Source organism: Babylonia areolata, chromosome 20 (assembly GCF_041734735.1).
Source record: "Babylonia areolata isolate BAREFJ2019XMU chromosome 20, ASM4173473v1, whole genome shotgun sequence".
In the NCBI taxonomy this organism is placed as follows: Eukaryota; Metazoa; Mollusca; class Gastropoda; order Neogastropoda; family Buccinidae; genus Babylonia; species Babylonia areolata.
This window is the reverse complement of record NC_134895.1, coordinates 42,937,185-42,953,575: the sequence shown is the minus strand read 5'-3', so window position 1 is coordinate 42,953,575 and position 16,391 is coordinate 42,937,185. Positions and strand designations below refer to the sequence as shown.

At 40.7% G+C, this 16,391-nt stretch overlaps 2 protein-coding genes across 2 annotated transcripts in view; both read left to right on the top strand.

Annotated features, from left to right (window-relative positions):
* LOC143295518 (calcium homeostasis endoplasmic reticulum protein-like) overlaps positions 1 to 16,391 on the top strand; it is a 42,755-nt gene that overhangs the window by 8,939 nt on the left and 17,425 nt on the right. Inside the window, 6 exon segments of the mRNA XM_076607248.1 lie at positions 1,416 to 1,439; positions 5,790 to 5,864; positions 13,321 to 13,435; positions 14,185 to 14,235; positions 14,879 to 14,917; positions 15,617 to 15,785. Coding sequence (XP_076463363.1) covers positions 1,416 to 1,439; positions 5,790 to 5,864; positions 13,321 to 13,435; positions 14,185 to 14,235; positions 14,879 to 14,917; positions 15,617 to 15,785 — 473 coding nt within the window.
* On the top strand, positions 7,769 to 11,463 carry LOC143295519 (uncharacterized). Its single transcript, XM_076607249.1, has 3 exons — positions 7,769 to 8,259; positions 9,095 to 9,375; positions 10,211 to 11,463. The coding sequence occupies exons 1-3, from the start codon at positions 8,135 to 8,137 to the stop codon at positions 11,353 to 11,355; spliced, it is 1,551 nt and encodes a 516-aa protein (XP_076463364.1). The 5' UTR covers positions 7,769 to 8,134; the 3' UTR covers positions 11,356 to 11,463.

The window sequence follows — 16,391 nt, the reverse complement described above, 5'->3', positions numbered from 1 at the left end:
GTTTTATAGATGTTGTGCATGTTCAGTTAAAAATGCATGAAAGGCACAAAAAGTGAGAGAAGTTTTGTTACCTTTGATTCTTTTGAAACCTTGGTGGCATTATGGCTTCAGTGTTTTGTGAACAAGTTCTGAACTAATCCAAAAAAAAAGTATTTGTATTACTCATGAGCCTAACACACTTTCCTCGAAACAACTTTATCCAAGAAAGTTATTTGTGAGAGACAGCATGTTTCTTTGCTGAAGGAACATTGAGGTTACACTTCTGATCATGGAGTTAGTGTTCCACTTCCAGTCATGATAGATTTTGCACTGTTTTTCAAGTGTAATTGCAAACAGATCTGTAGGTAGTGTGATTTGTCAGCCAGTGAGATCTTCTTTTCCCCACACTGTCATAATGCAGTATTGTTTGCTTTAAATCATATTTACTTGTTCAACAGTCAGATAAATTGCAGATACAAGCAAAAACAAAAGAACATCAACAAGCTTGAAGCCTATAATGTGCTCACATAATATTGCTTGTGTGACTTACAAGCACTTAACTTTGACAGCAACACTGCTGAAGATCCTGTGATTATTGGCCAGCTGATACGATTCTTTCTGTTCAGTTCAGTTCACTTGCTTTATGCAGTAATCATTGTGCATGGAGCGGCAGCCCAGTGATACTGTGCCAAGCTAGGAAGAGAGCGTCCATGGGTTTGAGTCCCATGTATGGACCATATTTCTTACTTGAGTGTTCTCCAGTGATCAGAGTTTGAGGCCCTGTTTCTGTATGGTGTTGTGTGTCTTTGGGAAGCACTTTACCCAGATTTTCCTCACTCTACCCAGACATGAATGGGTACCTAACTTTTGTCAGGAAAGATGAAAAGTGCAGAGAAAGGAAAGGGTTGGGCCCAGCCTCCCTGTAGTGTGGTTCGTTTGGAGCCTTTGTCAATCGCGTTCGTTTGCGTAGTAATACATTTCCGTCGTTTCCGATATATCGGTCCCACATACAGGGAACTGGGAAGCACTCACCCCAGCTGGTCTTGTCATGAATGCACGGAGGAATAAATGTTTCGTTCAGTTCAACATTACGGTGTTGAGTCATGATTGTATGCTGAGAACTCTTGTGATCAAGGACCCAACTATTATTAGTGTAGAAACACTACACTCCTCATGCAGGCTGAGATACAATGGTTATGAATTCACTGCCCCTATGGCTTTAAAAGGCTGTGGGACCTTTAACCTTCAACTTTGGAAGCTGGGATTTACAACACAGAAATGCAAAACTCAGTAAATATCATCCATTTTTGTGTGGTTCAGGTTTTGTCATGCTTTACTGTCTGCGTACATGGAGACTTAATACTAATAGTAGAGCCTTTATTGATTTTTTTGCATTTGGTTTTTAAAGCATTCTGTTGCTCTTCTTCTTTTTGTAGGGTTCTTGGACATAAGGCAAAACAGTAAGTGCAGTATTATGCGCGTTGGTTTGAAATAAATTATTTGATTAATTTTTATTTTTAATGTCTGTGTTCATTTCTGGTTGCGGATGTGATTGTTCCATTTATTGTTTGTTTGTTCATTTGTTTATGGTGTGAACAGCTGTCGTGCTTTAAGCTGTGGCCAGTTTTACTTTGCACTTGATATACAGGTTCCAGCTGTACTCGGGACTATTGGTTTTAGTTTTGATATATTAATTCAGTGTAAAATTTGTCATCTTCAGAACAACGAGGTTTTGTTCGTCTTCCCAATGTTACTGCAAGAATGAGTTGCCTTTAATTAATTACTTTTTGTTTAGCCTGAGACCAGAAAATATTTTTTGTAATTTTATATTACTTCGCTATTAAAGAACAGTGATGTATGTGTAAAGGTTATAATTAGCTAGATAGAACCTCCCTCCTCCAACCCCCAAGCCATATGAACAAAGAAATAGAAGGCTTGGAAGTAAAATGGGAACACATAAAGGGACTATCCTGGGATTTATGTCAAAATGTGAACCTGATTGTAATACTTTTACTGTTATGCTTTGCACATATTCATCAATATATATCTGTTTTCCCATGGATGATAAAGAGCACTTGCTGCATAGGAAGAGGTGTGGGTTTCATTGTTTTTGGAACACTTTTAGTTTTCTTTGTTTTTTTTTTACCTTGCTTTGTTCTTTAGGGTGGATGTGTTAATCCTTTGAGGATGGAAGATGGAAAACTGCAACAGATACTGTTGATCACACACTCTAAACAAAGTAAACACTGTGCATCGATTCTGATTGTTTGAAAATCTTGCGGGGTCCCAGGGACTTTTTTACCCTAGTTCTTTGGGATTCCAGAACATTTTCAGACGGTCACTCAAATACTGCTGTTTCTGATCAGATCTGCAACGCTGCACACATACAAAGGCAGGTTTACCTTCCAGTGGAAATTGTCCCAGTTTCTGGACCCCAAGAAGAAGCCAGGGGAACAAACTCTTTCAAGAATGAGGAGGAAAGTGGGAGAATAGTTAAATGCCCAGCTGCCATAGTGCCAATACAGAGTCCACGAGGGTCTGGGTTCGAATCCTGCTTTCGCCCTTTCTCCCAAGTTTGACTGGAAAATCGAACTGAGCGTCTAGTCGTTCAGATTAGACAATAGACTGAGGTCCCGTGTACAGCACACACTTGGCGCACTGAAAAAGAACCCATGGCAATGAGAGCATTGTCCTCTGGCATAATTATGTGAAAGAAATCCACTCTGATAGGTACACAAATATGCATGCATGCTCTGAAGGCTTGACTAAGTGCATTAGGTTGTGCTACTGGTCAGGCATCTGTCGAGCAGATGTGGTGTAGCAAGTATGGATTTATCCGAATGCAGTGGTGCCTCCTTGAGAAACTGAAACTGAAACTTTCTAGAAGTTTTTAGAACATCCCAGTGTGTCCATTCCCACTTCAGAAAATCAGGGACGCAAATGTATGTGTTGTCAGAAGCCTTGCAGTGACCATAACACAGATGACCCTGGATAAACTCATGTCCCATCAGTTCTGTCTGACAGGGGGAGAGAAATTTTAGGAATATTTTGCTCAAAGTGAAAGTGTTCCATAGAATGAAAAATTGTGTTGGCTGACTTGGAACCTATGTATTGCTTTATCATTTGTATTTGGTCATTGTCTGTTGCTTTAAAAAAAAATTAAATGATTGGGTTGTTTTTTTTGTTTATTTTTAATGTATTTTCATTTAACCTTGCCTTGTTAGCAGCTAGCTGCTCTGCCTCAGAGAGAGAGAGAGAGGGGGATAGTAAAAATACAATTACACTTAAAAAAAAGAAGCAATTTTCATGAAATAGATCAGTCATCATCAGCAAACAGTATTTTATAATGATTCATTTCTGATTTTATTGTATTGCTAGAAAGAGAGAGGGAGAGTGAGAGATTGACTGATTGATTTTTAGTCAGGAAAAGTGTATAATTTATTATTATTATTATTGAATTACTGGGTTAAAAACAAATCTATCAACTAAAGAGTATAAACACATACTAAACTTTAAGAAAGAACGATTTTCATGAAAAAGATGATTTCAGCCTTCATCAGCAAACAGTATTTTAATTTTATACAGTTTTATAACGAGAGGGTTGATTGATTGATTGATTGCTTTTTAGTTGGAAGTAGTATTTAATTTATTAATTATTCTTTTTTAACCAGTGTTTTTTTTTCAGTGTTTTTTTTTTTCCAATCTCCCTATTAACTGACGTTTGCATTTACCTGTCTCATTTTATCTTCTCAGATTGTTTATCTCTGCTGTCCTCTCTATGTGCCCATCTCTCTGCCTGTCTGTCTGTCTCTTAGCCTTACCCTCTCAGTCTTCAACTCACTGTTTCTGTGTGAACATCACTTCCTGTCTATTAGTATTAGTACTATGTTCCATCTCACTTGCAAGTCAAAGCTCACTTCCTTTTTTGACTCACTTGTGTAAACAAAGTGAGTCTATGTTTTAACCCGGTGTTCGGTTGTCTGTGTGTGTGTCTGTGTGTCCGTGGTAAACTTTAACATTGACATTTTCTCTGCAAATACTTTATCAGTTAACACCAAATTTGGCATAAAAATAGGAAAAATTCAGTTCTTTCCAGTCATCTTGTTTAAAACAATACTGCACCTCTGGGATGGGCACACAAAAAAATAAATAAATAAATAAGCCTAATTATATGCAGACTGCATTTACTGTTACATTTATATTTTTTGTATTCTCTAAACTTGGCACTTTGACCTCTTATTCTGACACAGCAACAAGAGGAGTCATTATTATCATTTTTTGTTCAAACAGGAACTTCTTTTGCTAAGCATGGAATTTTTATTTATTTTGCAAACGTTTTGGTGCAGATAGTAAAAAAGGGAAATTACTCTGTAATTAATGCTAGTGGACTTAATTTATCACAAGTGAGTCTTGAAGGCCTTGCCTCTCTTGTTTCATCTATGTCTGTCTGTCCTGTCTTTCTCTATCTGCCTGTCTTCTTACACTTCTTTTATCATCTTTTTTCCAGTGTATGTTGTATATCTTCTCCTCTGGTTTCTTTCCTGTTTATGTTGTATATCTTCTCCTCTGTTTTCTTTCCTGTTTGTCTCTTTCTGTCCCTCTCCCTCCCTATCTTGTCTCTATCCCCCCCCCCCATCTCCCTGACCCACCCCTGCAGCCCCTGACCTCCCTCTCCATCTCTCCACTCTCTCCCTCCCTTTCTCTCCCTCTCAGGAAATCTCTGGAGCAGTGTGCGTAGTTCAAAGTTGCAATGCTCTTTTTTTTTTTCTTCTTTAATTATGATATACTAGGATATTTTGCTTTAGCTGCCCAGTGTCCTCTGTTCTGCTTCTACCTTCTGTTCTGTATTTGTATTTCTCTTTCTTTGTCACAACAGATTTCTCTGTGTGAAATTCTGGCTGCTCTCCCCAGGGAGAGCGCATTGCTACACTGAGAGTGCCACCCCTGTTTTTCCCCCTGCGTGCAGTTTTATTTGTTTTTCCTATCGAAGTGGATTTTTCTACAGAATTTTGCCAGGAACAACTATTTTGTTGCCGTGGGTTCTTTTACATGTGCTAAGTGCATGCTGCACAAGGGACATCAGTTTATCATCTCATCCGAATGACCAGTATCCAGACTACCACTCAAGGTCTAGTGGAGGGGGAGAAAATATCGGCGGCTGAGCCGTGATTTGAACCAGCGTGTTCAGATTCTCTCGCTTCCTAGGCGGACACTTTACCTCTAGGCCATCACTCCACTGCTGTGCACATCCCTAGATACTGTTGATTCTAAAGTCTGATGGTTTGAACCTTCCGTCCTGGTTGTGGTGGTGGCCAAGTGTGTGTGATTTGTGGGGAGTGGTGTATTGAAAAGTAACTGGGTTTTGTGTGTGTGTGTGTGTGTGTGCTGTAATTATAAACCTGAGGGAATAAGAGTCTGTTTGAAAAACAAAATGAAATGGTTTATTTGTTTTATGTTTGAATTAACAACAGCTGGTCTGGAAATCATTTCTGTATGCTTTATTCATAAGTTCTCTCTTGAGAGAGAGAGAGAGAGAGAGAGATTCAGGAGGAAAGGGAGGGGAGGGAGATTGACTATCGACAGAGAAGTGGGGGGAAACTAACGGCTGAAAGGGAGGGAGAGAAGCAGTGATCAAAACTAATTCAAAAGCAAGAATTTGTTGGAGAGTCTAACCCCATCCTTTTTTTTTCTCTCTCTTGTAGAAAGAGATGGTAAAGATTAAAAGTGTGGTGTATGTACGCATGTGTGTGTGTGGTGCTGTGTGTGTGTGTGTGTGTGCATGTGTGTGTGTGTGTGTTGCTGATTTGCAGACTGACCAGCAAAGAGGCGTCCTTTTCCCTGCGGCTACATCTCATCTACCTGATGTATGACATCATCCATCACTGGTGAGAACATCTTCCCCCTCACCCCCACTTCGCTCCTCCGCCACCCTTCCCCTCTGTTTGTGGTCTTTTTTGTCCAGCCTTTCATGTTTTTTGTGCATTGGACTCAGCTGTGGGCTGAGATATTAGGAAGGGAGTGCAATCCACTTACGTGGCAGACTTTTCATCGCTTATAGGTCATATCATGACACAGGCAGCCCACCACAGTAGCTTCTCTGAATTTGTATTGCTCTTGTTCGGACAACTTTACAGCAGAGTTTATGAATGGATCAGTTCGAATGCGTAACGATGGCAGATATATGACAAGAAACACGCTCAAAGTAAACACAGAACCAAATATACCTAGTAAACTTGCAAAAATAGTCACTGAAAACGTGCAAAATCCTTTTGTCAAAACAGCGATTTCCATGTCGAAATTTTAGTCTTTCAGTCACTGGAAAAAAAGGGAAATGGATATGCACATGCGCACATGCTTCTTGCTAAAATAACAGGGGAGTCCCGATGAAAATCTAATGAAAGTGGGTCTGCACACCCCTCCCTATTGTGTGGGGTGAGTGACGAACCTGTAGATGCACTGTTGATGTCAATTGGATGAATAAAGATGCATAATATAATATCTCCATTGGAGGGAAGAGGGTGGGGATGAGAGAGGGAGGGTGGTGGTTGTCTCGATTTGGATTGGGGATGGTTGCTTATCCCAAAACCAACCATACAAACTAAACATAATGACAAGACTTGGGGGTAAATATATATATATATATATATATATATATATATATATATATATATGTGTGTGTGACCCACTTCCGCCATGGGTACACAAAGTCGAGTGCAGCGATTGTCGGCACAGGTCAGAAAGCGGGAGTTGGATCAATTTTATCAGTTTCACTTTTATAGCATTTTTAGCTTCTCTAACCATTTTTCTATCATATATATTTGTGTCAGACTCATAAAAGCACTAAATCGGGTTTTTTTATAAACGTACCCATCCAAATAACCCATTGAAAAGTCGGGAAAATGACTATTTTTAGAACGCAGCGAACGACAAGAACAAAGAACACACCATGGCATGTTGCCTATTAATAGAATCGCCTCGTTCTTGAGTTTTCGTTTCGGCCATTCATAAAGTCATTCGACGTGACCTGAATTTGTAAACCACTTCTAAAAAAGGTAAACATATGCATTAAATTCGACCAATCAGTATGTAGCTCAGAAATCTGGGTTGGTTACGACTTGAGCCGTCGTATGTGATTGGCTGAACATTTTCCAAGGGAGACTACCCAGGAGACTTGTTGACAACATTTCAATCGAAACGAACATGGCACGCTGGAGGCAACGACGAATGTTAAACCTGTTAAATCAGTCGCATGCGGCAAATTTGCCTCAAGACGAAGAATTCCGCGAACTCATTAATGATTATTTCATTGATGAACCAAACGAAGAGAGTTACGACGACATCTCAAGCGACAGTGACAAAGACACTGGAGAAGAAAGGCAGCTCGATGCCGACTTGGACGACATACACGATAACCATGTGGAAGAAATACGACCACTTGTTGAGGTGGAATGCGGCGATCCTGTCTTCGCAGAAATTGACAGTGCTCCACAGTATCCCACACTCGAAAGTGCAGCAAACTTTAAATTCAAGTGCACACAAATTAAAGTTGCTGTTGAGGCAGATCAACCGGCTGATCAGAGGAGAGGCTGCATCGCACAGTTTACCGCTGAAGAAGTTCTGACTAGACAGCTGAGCTGCCACGAGATGACAGATGGTAAGTGCTTGTTGAAAAGTGTGTGTGTGTGTGTGTGTGTGTGTGTGTGCGCTGTTTTAATTTCATTATCTCAGACTAGCCTTAACTCATGTTCAGTGCCCATCTTGTATTTGGTTCTGTAAACTGGCAAAAATGTTTTATATTCATCAGTCAACACTTTTTGTGGGAAAGAGGAGATGGATGAAGAGGCAGTTAATTGAATAATGTATTTTTTCCCCAATGTGGGGGTGGGCAAATGCATAGCATGTTTATGAGTGTGTGGATATACTTTTCAGTTGTTCACATTTTAAATTACGGTTATTAATTGAATAATGTATTATTCCCCCAGTGTGGGGGTGAGAGTGGTTGACAAATGCGTAGCATGTGTATGAGTGTGTGGCTTTTCTTATCTGTTGTTCACATTTCAAGTTATGGTTATTGTGTATAATCATTCATTGTTTTTTTCTTCTGTCCTTATTAGATGAACTGGACTTGTTTGTCATAGGCGTATTCAGCTCAAACATGCGGCAAGGAGCATCTACAGAATGCAGTCGCAGAAAAGACAAGAAGGCGCGCCAGAAAACACGTGTAGTGTACACCATGATGAGTCGTCTTGTCTGCAGAAGCACCTTCATGTTTCTCACAGGGTAAGCCTCAACATCATTCATTTTGAGAGTGTGTGTTACTGTGTGTGTCACTGTGTGTGTGTGTGTGTGTGCACACGCAACACAGCACACAACAAATTATTTACTGAAATTCAACAGTGGTGAGAATTACTGATAATGTATATCATTCTGTATTTTTATAATTCAAGGTAAATTTGTTGTAAGTCAGTTCAAATTTAATGTCTAAGCCATTTGACTATGTGTAAGTCTGTAACTATGTGGTAATGTGTTTGATAAAGGTGAATAAGTATGTTTATGCATATGCTGATATTACAGAGTGACTGGCTTATTAGATTGCGTGTTTGTGCAGCTGTGCTTAATCTTTGTGTGCATTTACAGTTTGTTATGACACAGCACACAAATTATTTACTGAAATTTAACAGTGGTGAGAATTACTGGTAATGTATATCATTCTATATTTTTATAATTCAAGGTAACTTTGTTGAAGTCAGTTCAAATTCAATGTCTAAGCCATTTGACTATGTGTAACTATGTGGTGATGTGTTTGATAAAGGTGAATAAGTATGTTTATGCATATGCTGATATTACAGAGTGACTGACTTATTAGATTATGTGTTTATGCAGCTGTGCTTAATCTTTGTGTGCATTTACAGTTTGTTATGTTTGTACATGCATTTTTAATTTGGATTGGATGACAGCAACTGAATACTAGATTAAAACTGAAAAGAAATTATTTGAATGAAACTACTGCTGAGGTTCCAGTAAATTAATGAAAACCCCATAATAGCTGCAACGGTAGGCATGGCAATAAACAGTGTGACTTGAATTTTCATTGGGACATTTTAAAATGTTTCAGTGTCAAGGCCAAACGACTGCGAAACCTTATGAAACACTACAAAGACAACGGGCCCTGCCTACGCATGAGGAACAGAGGAGGGAGGAAGAACAACACCAAGTGCCAGCCCCTGGATGACACAAACCGTGTCACACAGTTCATAAAGAACTATGCAGAAGACAATGCTGTAAGCCTTCCGGGCAGAGTGCCTGGTTTCAAACGCGATGACATTCTACTCCTGCCATCCTCTACTCCAAAGAGTGAAGTCCATCGCTTGTTTGTTGCCAGCTGTGATGAAGGAGGTAATCATCCCAATCTACTTTTCAGAGTTTCCCTCCACACTTTAAGTTTATTCTTTTTATTTTATTTATTCATTTATCTGTTTTTATGCATGTACTTATTTCATTTACTTTTATTGATTTTATCAGTATGATTATGATTATTTCCTTGGTAATCATACCAGTTTATTTTTTTTACTCAACAGTTTATTTCATAAATAGATTATTTTTGTTATTTATTTATCCTTTATTTTTCATTCATTATGGGTTTTTTTCTTATTTTACTTGTACTTACTCATTCAAATTAATATTCAGTCCATCTTTTTAAAGATTTGCGCTTTGTTATTTGCTTCTTCAATCTTTATGTCTGGCTGTCTATCAACTTTAAGGTAAGTGAGGAGATTTCTATAGATAATAGTGTGGTATGAAACAAACTAATTTTTGCCTCACAGCAACTTTGTCCTTCTAATTAGAGAAGAGAAATGATGTGTTTTTTTTTCCTGATTTTGGAAAATAGAAATTTGTTCTTGGCATACTAACTTTACTGTCAAGAAGGGATTGACAAAAGCACATTATTTGATGTTTATGTTGAAGAAAAGCAATAAAAGAGTTGAAAAAGAGAAGAGAAAAAGGCAAGCAAAGCATGCATTACAAACAAAAATGATTTTTCATGTGTTAAGCACTAGACTTAGTTTGGTTGTGCAGTCAGTTCAGTAATTATTTTCCCTGTTTCAGTGAAAGAAGTGCACATGAGCAGTTGCAATTACAGGTATATTTCAAGTATACCTGTATATTCAAGTATATTTCAATTAGGGTTTTCTTATTTTCCTCACCATTCCTTGCATTGTGTGGTGTGCAGGATTCCGTCCAGTGGCCATTTCTACATTTAGGAAGCTCTGGGCTTCCCTTCTTCCATTTATAGTTGTTGCTTGGCCCATGACTGACCTGTGCTGGATCTGCCAAGCGAACAACCACCGCATATTTAGAGGGGCCAGCCTTGACGACCAAGAAAAACAAGAGTTACTGATGGAGCAACAGCTTCATTTGAGTCGTGTTGAGGAGAGGGTGCTCTACAGAAGCATGACGGCACAGAGCAAGATGGTTGTCGAACAGCAGCAGATCATCTCCCTGGGACCCAACAGGCTATGCAGCAAGGACATCACTTCCCACTACTCTTTTGATTTTGCACAGCAAGTGCATCTTCCCCACAGCCCCTACCAACCTGGCCCCATCTACTTCCTGACCCCCAGAAAGGTGGGGATTTTTGGTATCTGCTGTGAGGGTCTGCCACAGCAGGTAAACTACCTGATTGATGAAGGAGCCTCATCAACCAAGGGGTCTAATGCGGTCATCTCGTATCTCCACCACTTTTTTGACCAGTGTGGCCTTGGAGAGAGTGAGGTGCAGCTCCACTGTGACAACTGTGCTGGTCAAAACAAGAACCGATATGTACTATGGTATTTTGCTTGGCTGGTGATGACTGGAAGGCACAGGTCTGTCACACTCAATTTTATGCCACCAGGCCACACAAAATTTGCACCAGACTGGTGTTTTGGGCTGCTTAAAAGAACCTTCAGGAAAAATGAAGTCCATTCTCTTCAAGAGCTGTCGGACGTGGTTCGCAGGAGTACCCCTGTGAAAAAAGCAAACATTCCACAGGTTGTCGCCACAGAAAATGGACAAACTCTTGTCAAAACATACAACTGGCAAGAGTTTTTCAGTGCCCATTTCCGGACACTGAATGGAATTAAAAAAATTGGACACTTTCGTTTTTCAGCGGAAAATCCCGGGAGTGCGTTTCACAGAAAAACTCTTGCAGATGAAGAGACAGAATTTCGGTTTGTGGGAGATCCGGAAGAAGCCTTGCTTCAACTGGATGATGTGCCAGCTCTCATACCACCACCTGGTTTGTCCCATGAAAGACAAAGCTATTTATACAGGAACATTCGACCCTTTGTGAGATTGGAGGCAAGAGACATACTGACCCCAGATCCGGATGCCTGAATGTGAGTTCACAGAGTGGACGTTTGCGTGCGCTTGTGTGTGTGTGTGTGTGTAGCTTATGTATTGTGTATTCTGGATATTTCATCACCATGTGACCTCACCATCAGCTGCAATGCTTGTGACTTGTGCAACAGTTTCAGTTTTTCAGTTTCAAGGAGATGCAAAGTGTGTTCACCATACACCACATGTTCATACTATACGGAAAAGAAAAAAAAGCTGATGCCTAAATATTATCCAAATTGCTGCTCAGCCATTGTGACTAGTATGAGACAAGTGAATGCTGTGTGACCAGTTCAGGATTTAAACATTTCAAGTGTGTACTGTTGATCTAGAGCAGTTACCAAGTAAGTGTATGTTTTTTTTTTCTTCTTTCAGTTTCACTTTGATTTGTAATGAATACTGCAGTGTGTATTTATGTCACTGTGTGAGTGTGTGTGTGTGTGTGAGAGAGAGAGAGAGAGAGAGAGAGAGAGCAAAGTTGCTAATTCTAAAGCAAGAACATGTTTTATCCTTCATCAGTTAACTTTTTTTCTCTATTGTTTTATGTATATATATTTCTTTTTTTAAAGTAAGATTTCTTTTTACTTGTGTGGTAAAGCAATAAACAGTATTGCTGTATAATGCTTTTATGTTATTATGGTAAGACTGTTTTGTCTGAATGCTTTTCCAATCATGTACTGATGAAAAATGTAAAGTTCTAAATTCATTTTCTCAAGACTGCACAATAGTAATGAGTCATAAATCACCTGAGAGGTGTATTAGGGTGTATATTACATGTGTGCTAAATTTCAACCACTTAGGTTAACATTTAAACCCTGTTGCTAAGTAGTTTTGACATTTTAGCTCCTCTTTACTTTGAAGGGCGTTTTTTCAAAATGGCCGAACTTCCACCAGCACACTTATATTAGCCATAACTTTCTTTCTATTTATCCCTTGACAATATATTTAGTACCACCAGAAAGCTCTTTTTCTCTAGTTTCTGGTGATACCAAATACTCCAAATGTCCAAAATGACACTTTGTGTACCCTTCGCGGGAGTGGGTCACACACACACACACACACACACACACATATATATATATATATATATATAAGCATTGATAGAAAAATATAACATGATAATAATATTTATATACAGATTCATACACATGCTTGTATTTGTGTACACATGCATGTATGTATACACACACAACAGGGGTGATAGCGTGACGACAAAGCGATGATGTGTGCGGCGTAGTGTGGAAGGTACAACCAACAATTACGATAAAAAGTAGTGACAACATGACAACAAAGCGATGATGTGTGCAGTTTGCGGTGTAGTGTGGAAAGTTACAACTAACCATTATAATAAAAAGTAGTGATAAGGTGACGACCAAGCAGTGATATGTGCAGCGTGCTGTTCAGTGACAGTGTGGAGGGTACAACCACCAAAGTAGTGATAGCATGACTACAAAGCGATGATGTGTGCAGCGCAGTGTGGAACTAAGGTACAACCAACAATTTGATCAAAAGTAGCGATAGCGTGACGACAAAGCGATGATGTCTGCAGCGTGCGCCGCAGTGTGGCAGGTACAACCAACAATTATGATCAAAAGTAGTGATAGCATGACGACAAAGCGATGGTGTGTGCAGCATGCACCGTAGTGTGGAATGTACAACCAGCAATTATAAAATAAAAAGTAGTGATAGCATGACGACAAAGTGATGGTGTGTGTAGTATGAGCCGTAGTGTGGAAGGTACAACCAGCAATTATAATAAAAGTAGTGATAGCATGACGACAAAGTGATGGTGTGTGCAGCATGAGCCACAGTGTGGCAGGTACAACCAACAATTATGATAAAAAGTAGTGATAGCATGACGACAAAGCGATGGTGTGTGCAGCATGAGCCGCAGTGTGGCAGGTACAACCAACAATTATAATAAAAAGTAGTGATAGCATGACAACAAAGCGATGGTGTGTGCAGCGTGCGGCGCAGTGTGGAGGGACTGAAGGAGAGCCTAGAGAAGGTGGTGGTGCCCATCTTCTGCACGGCCAGGCTGGGCGCCGAGGAGGGGGCGCAGACGGAAAAGCTGGACAAGGTACATGTGTGTGTGCGTGTGTCTGTGTCTGTGTGTCTCCTCCACCACTCCTGCAGGGAGTTGGGTTTGTGTGTGTGTGTGTGTGTGTTGTGTTGTGTTGCTTCCATTGAGGAAGGTGGCAGAACGGTTAAGATGCTCAGCTGCCAATACGGAAAGCCCCTGAGAGTCTGGGTTCGAATCCTGCTCTCGCCTTTCCCGAGGTTTAAACATTCTGATTATTGTAGCAGGCCTTTTGTCTGACTGGAAAATCAAACTGAGCGTCTAGTTATTCGGATGAGACCAAAAACTGAGGTCCCGTATATAGCAAGCATTTGGTGCACTGAAAAAGAACCCATAGCAACAAGAGTTGTCCTCTGGCAAAATTCTGTACAAGAAGTCCACACTGATAGGTACACAAATTTATGAGCATGCACTTGAGGCCTGATTAAGTGCTTTGGGTTATGCTGCTGGTCAGGAATCTGCCTAGCAGATGTGGTGTAGGGTATATGGATTTGTCCGAACGCAGTGACGCCGCCTTGAGAAGTTTTTGTGCCAAAAACTACCTTGTATAAGTGTCTGCTAATGACAAGACTTGCATAGTTGAGGGTAATTACAATTTGTCATAAATGTTTTGTTTTATTTTTGAAAATGATGAACAGTAAATTTCTGCACCTGTGTATACTAGACAAACCTTGAGTTTGCAATGCTGATGCTTAATTTGGAGAAGCTGACTTTACCTTGAATGACAAATATGTTTTCTGTTTTTGCAGTTGCTGAAACTGTGGGAGAACCATGGCTATCTGAACAAAGAAACTCTGGAGGTAGAAAAATGTGGTAGAAAATTGTAGTGATGTAAATTGAATGAATGAAGGAACAGTTTCTTCTTCTCCTCCTCCTATTTTCTGAGGGCATTGCTCAACCTCAGGTCTGTCCTTTCTGGGATATTGTCCTCCTCCCATCTCTTTTTTTCTGTCTGTCTGCCTCTCCTTCCCTGAACTGTATCTTGTGGGATTGTCTTGGCAAATCCTGATGATCATGAGACGTGCCCATACCACTTGTGTAGTAATAAATACACAGTATACTGCTATTACTACTACTACTATTACTACTACAGCTGATGCATTACTTTCAAGATTTACTTGCAAGATTTACAATACAAATGCTGCTCAAAGTGCCTAACATGATCCGGATCAAACCAGACTTGGCGTAAGAACATCATGCAAACTCTTTCGTCAACTGATACAACCTACTCGTTCACACGTACAAATAAATACTGATGTACAAAGTACAGCAATGCATTTCAAAGCCCATCAGACAATATATTTGTCAAATAAAGAATGCTTAAATTAAGATGGAAGACACATGCAGGTACACATGCATGCACACACATATCCATGCCGGAACTCTTGCATAATTTGTGAATTGACAGCTTTAACAATCAGTGTGTGTGCGTGTGTTTTGCAGAAACTGCACGACCCTGCCCAGGCCCTTTCAGCTCATCAGGTAAATCCTGGTCAACACAGTGAACAGTCACAATCAGCTGTGCTTTGACAGTGCTCTTAATTTTTGGTCTTTTTGTCATTGTTGTCTGTATTCATTTTCTCTGTCTGTCTGTCTGTCTACCTGCCTCTTTCTGTTGATCATGTCTTCATCTCATGTGTGTGTTTGTGTGTGTGTGTATGTGGAGGGGGGGGGGGGGGGGTCATTTTGTGAGAAGCATTCTTTCTTTCTGTCTTTGATTCCCTCTCTTTGTCTCTCAGAAGACTCATTTGCTCACTAACATACTCCCAAACACTTGCTCTCTTTTGCACTCTCAGACACTCTCACACACTCACTCACTCATATTCTCGCTCACTCTCACAGATTTATTCACTGACACACATTCAGTGTATTCACTCACACACCAAGTGCTGTGAGTTTTACACCGCTTAGTCCTATGTGCTCTCCCAATCTCCTTGTGTTATTGTTTGGTAGTGTGCACATATGCGCGCACACATACACACACAGGTGCACACACTCACACAGATGCATAAAGATGCACGCACACAAGGCCTCACATTCCTCAGTTCTCTCTCTCCTTGTCCTCCCTCCCCCTCCCTCTCTCTCTCTCTCCCTATCTCTCTCTCCCTCACTCTCTCTCTCTCACACACACAGACACACACACACACTGACTCAAGTCTCTTTAAACACTCTCTTCAACAGGCGGCACTGATCACGGACAACGCGGAGATCGTGACGCAGGTGAGCGGGCAGATCCAGACGCAGTACGCGGCCCTGCAGAAGCAGCACCAGGACTTCAGCAACCACCTGAACCTGCAGCTGTCCTCCATGCAGCAGCAGCTGGCCATCCTCCTCTCACAGCAACAGCAAGGTACACACCACCACACCACTCCACAACATTGCACACCACTCGACTCGACTCAATGCTCACAGCACTCACAAGACTCCGAAACTTTTTCTTTTTCCCTCCTTTCACAGCAGCAGCAAGGTACACCCCACACCATTCCATGCAATGCTCACAAGACTCATCTGTCCTCCTCTCATAGCAACAGCAAGGTACTCTACACCCCACTCCACTCATTGCTCACAACACTCACAACAGTCATCTATCTTCCTCTCATAGCAACAGGAAGGTACTCTACACCCCACTCCACTCCACTCATTGCTCACAACACTCACAAGACTCATTTATCCTCCTACCTTAGTAACAGCAGGGTACTCTGCACCCCACTCCATTCTACTCGATGCTCACAACACAACATTCATCAATCCTCCTCTCATAGCAACAGTAAGGTACTCATCACCACACCACTCACTCAACGCTCACAACTCGCAGAGACTTATATTGCTCATTGATACTGATTTTAGGGTATTTGTGTGTGTCCCTGTGGATTGGGAAGTCTGAATGGAGGTGGGGCGTGGGGGTGGGAGGGATTGTGTGGATGGATGCGCATTTCATGCATGAGAAATTTTCCGT

Excerpts from the sequence above, each read along its gene's own strand:
- LOC143295519 (XM_076607249.1), top strand. The coding sequence starts at position 8,135 with ATGCGGCAAGGAGCATCTACAGAATGCAGTCGCAGAAAAGACAAGAAG. Across the intron at positions 8,260-9,094 it reads ACCTTCATGTTTCTCACAGG|TGTCAAGGCCAAACGACTGC; the intron begins GTAAGCCTCAAC and ends AAAATGTTTCAG. Across the intron at positions 9,376-10,210 it reads TGCCAGCTGTGATGAAGGAG|GATTCCGTCCAGTGGCCATT; the intron begins GTAATCATCCCA and ends TGTGGTGTGCAG.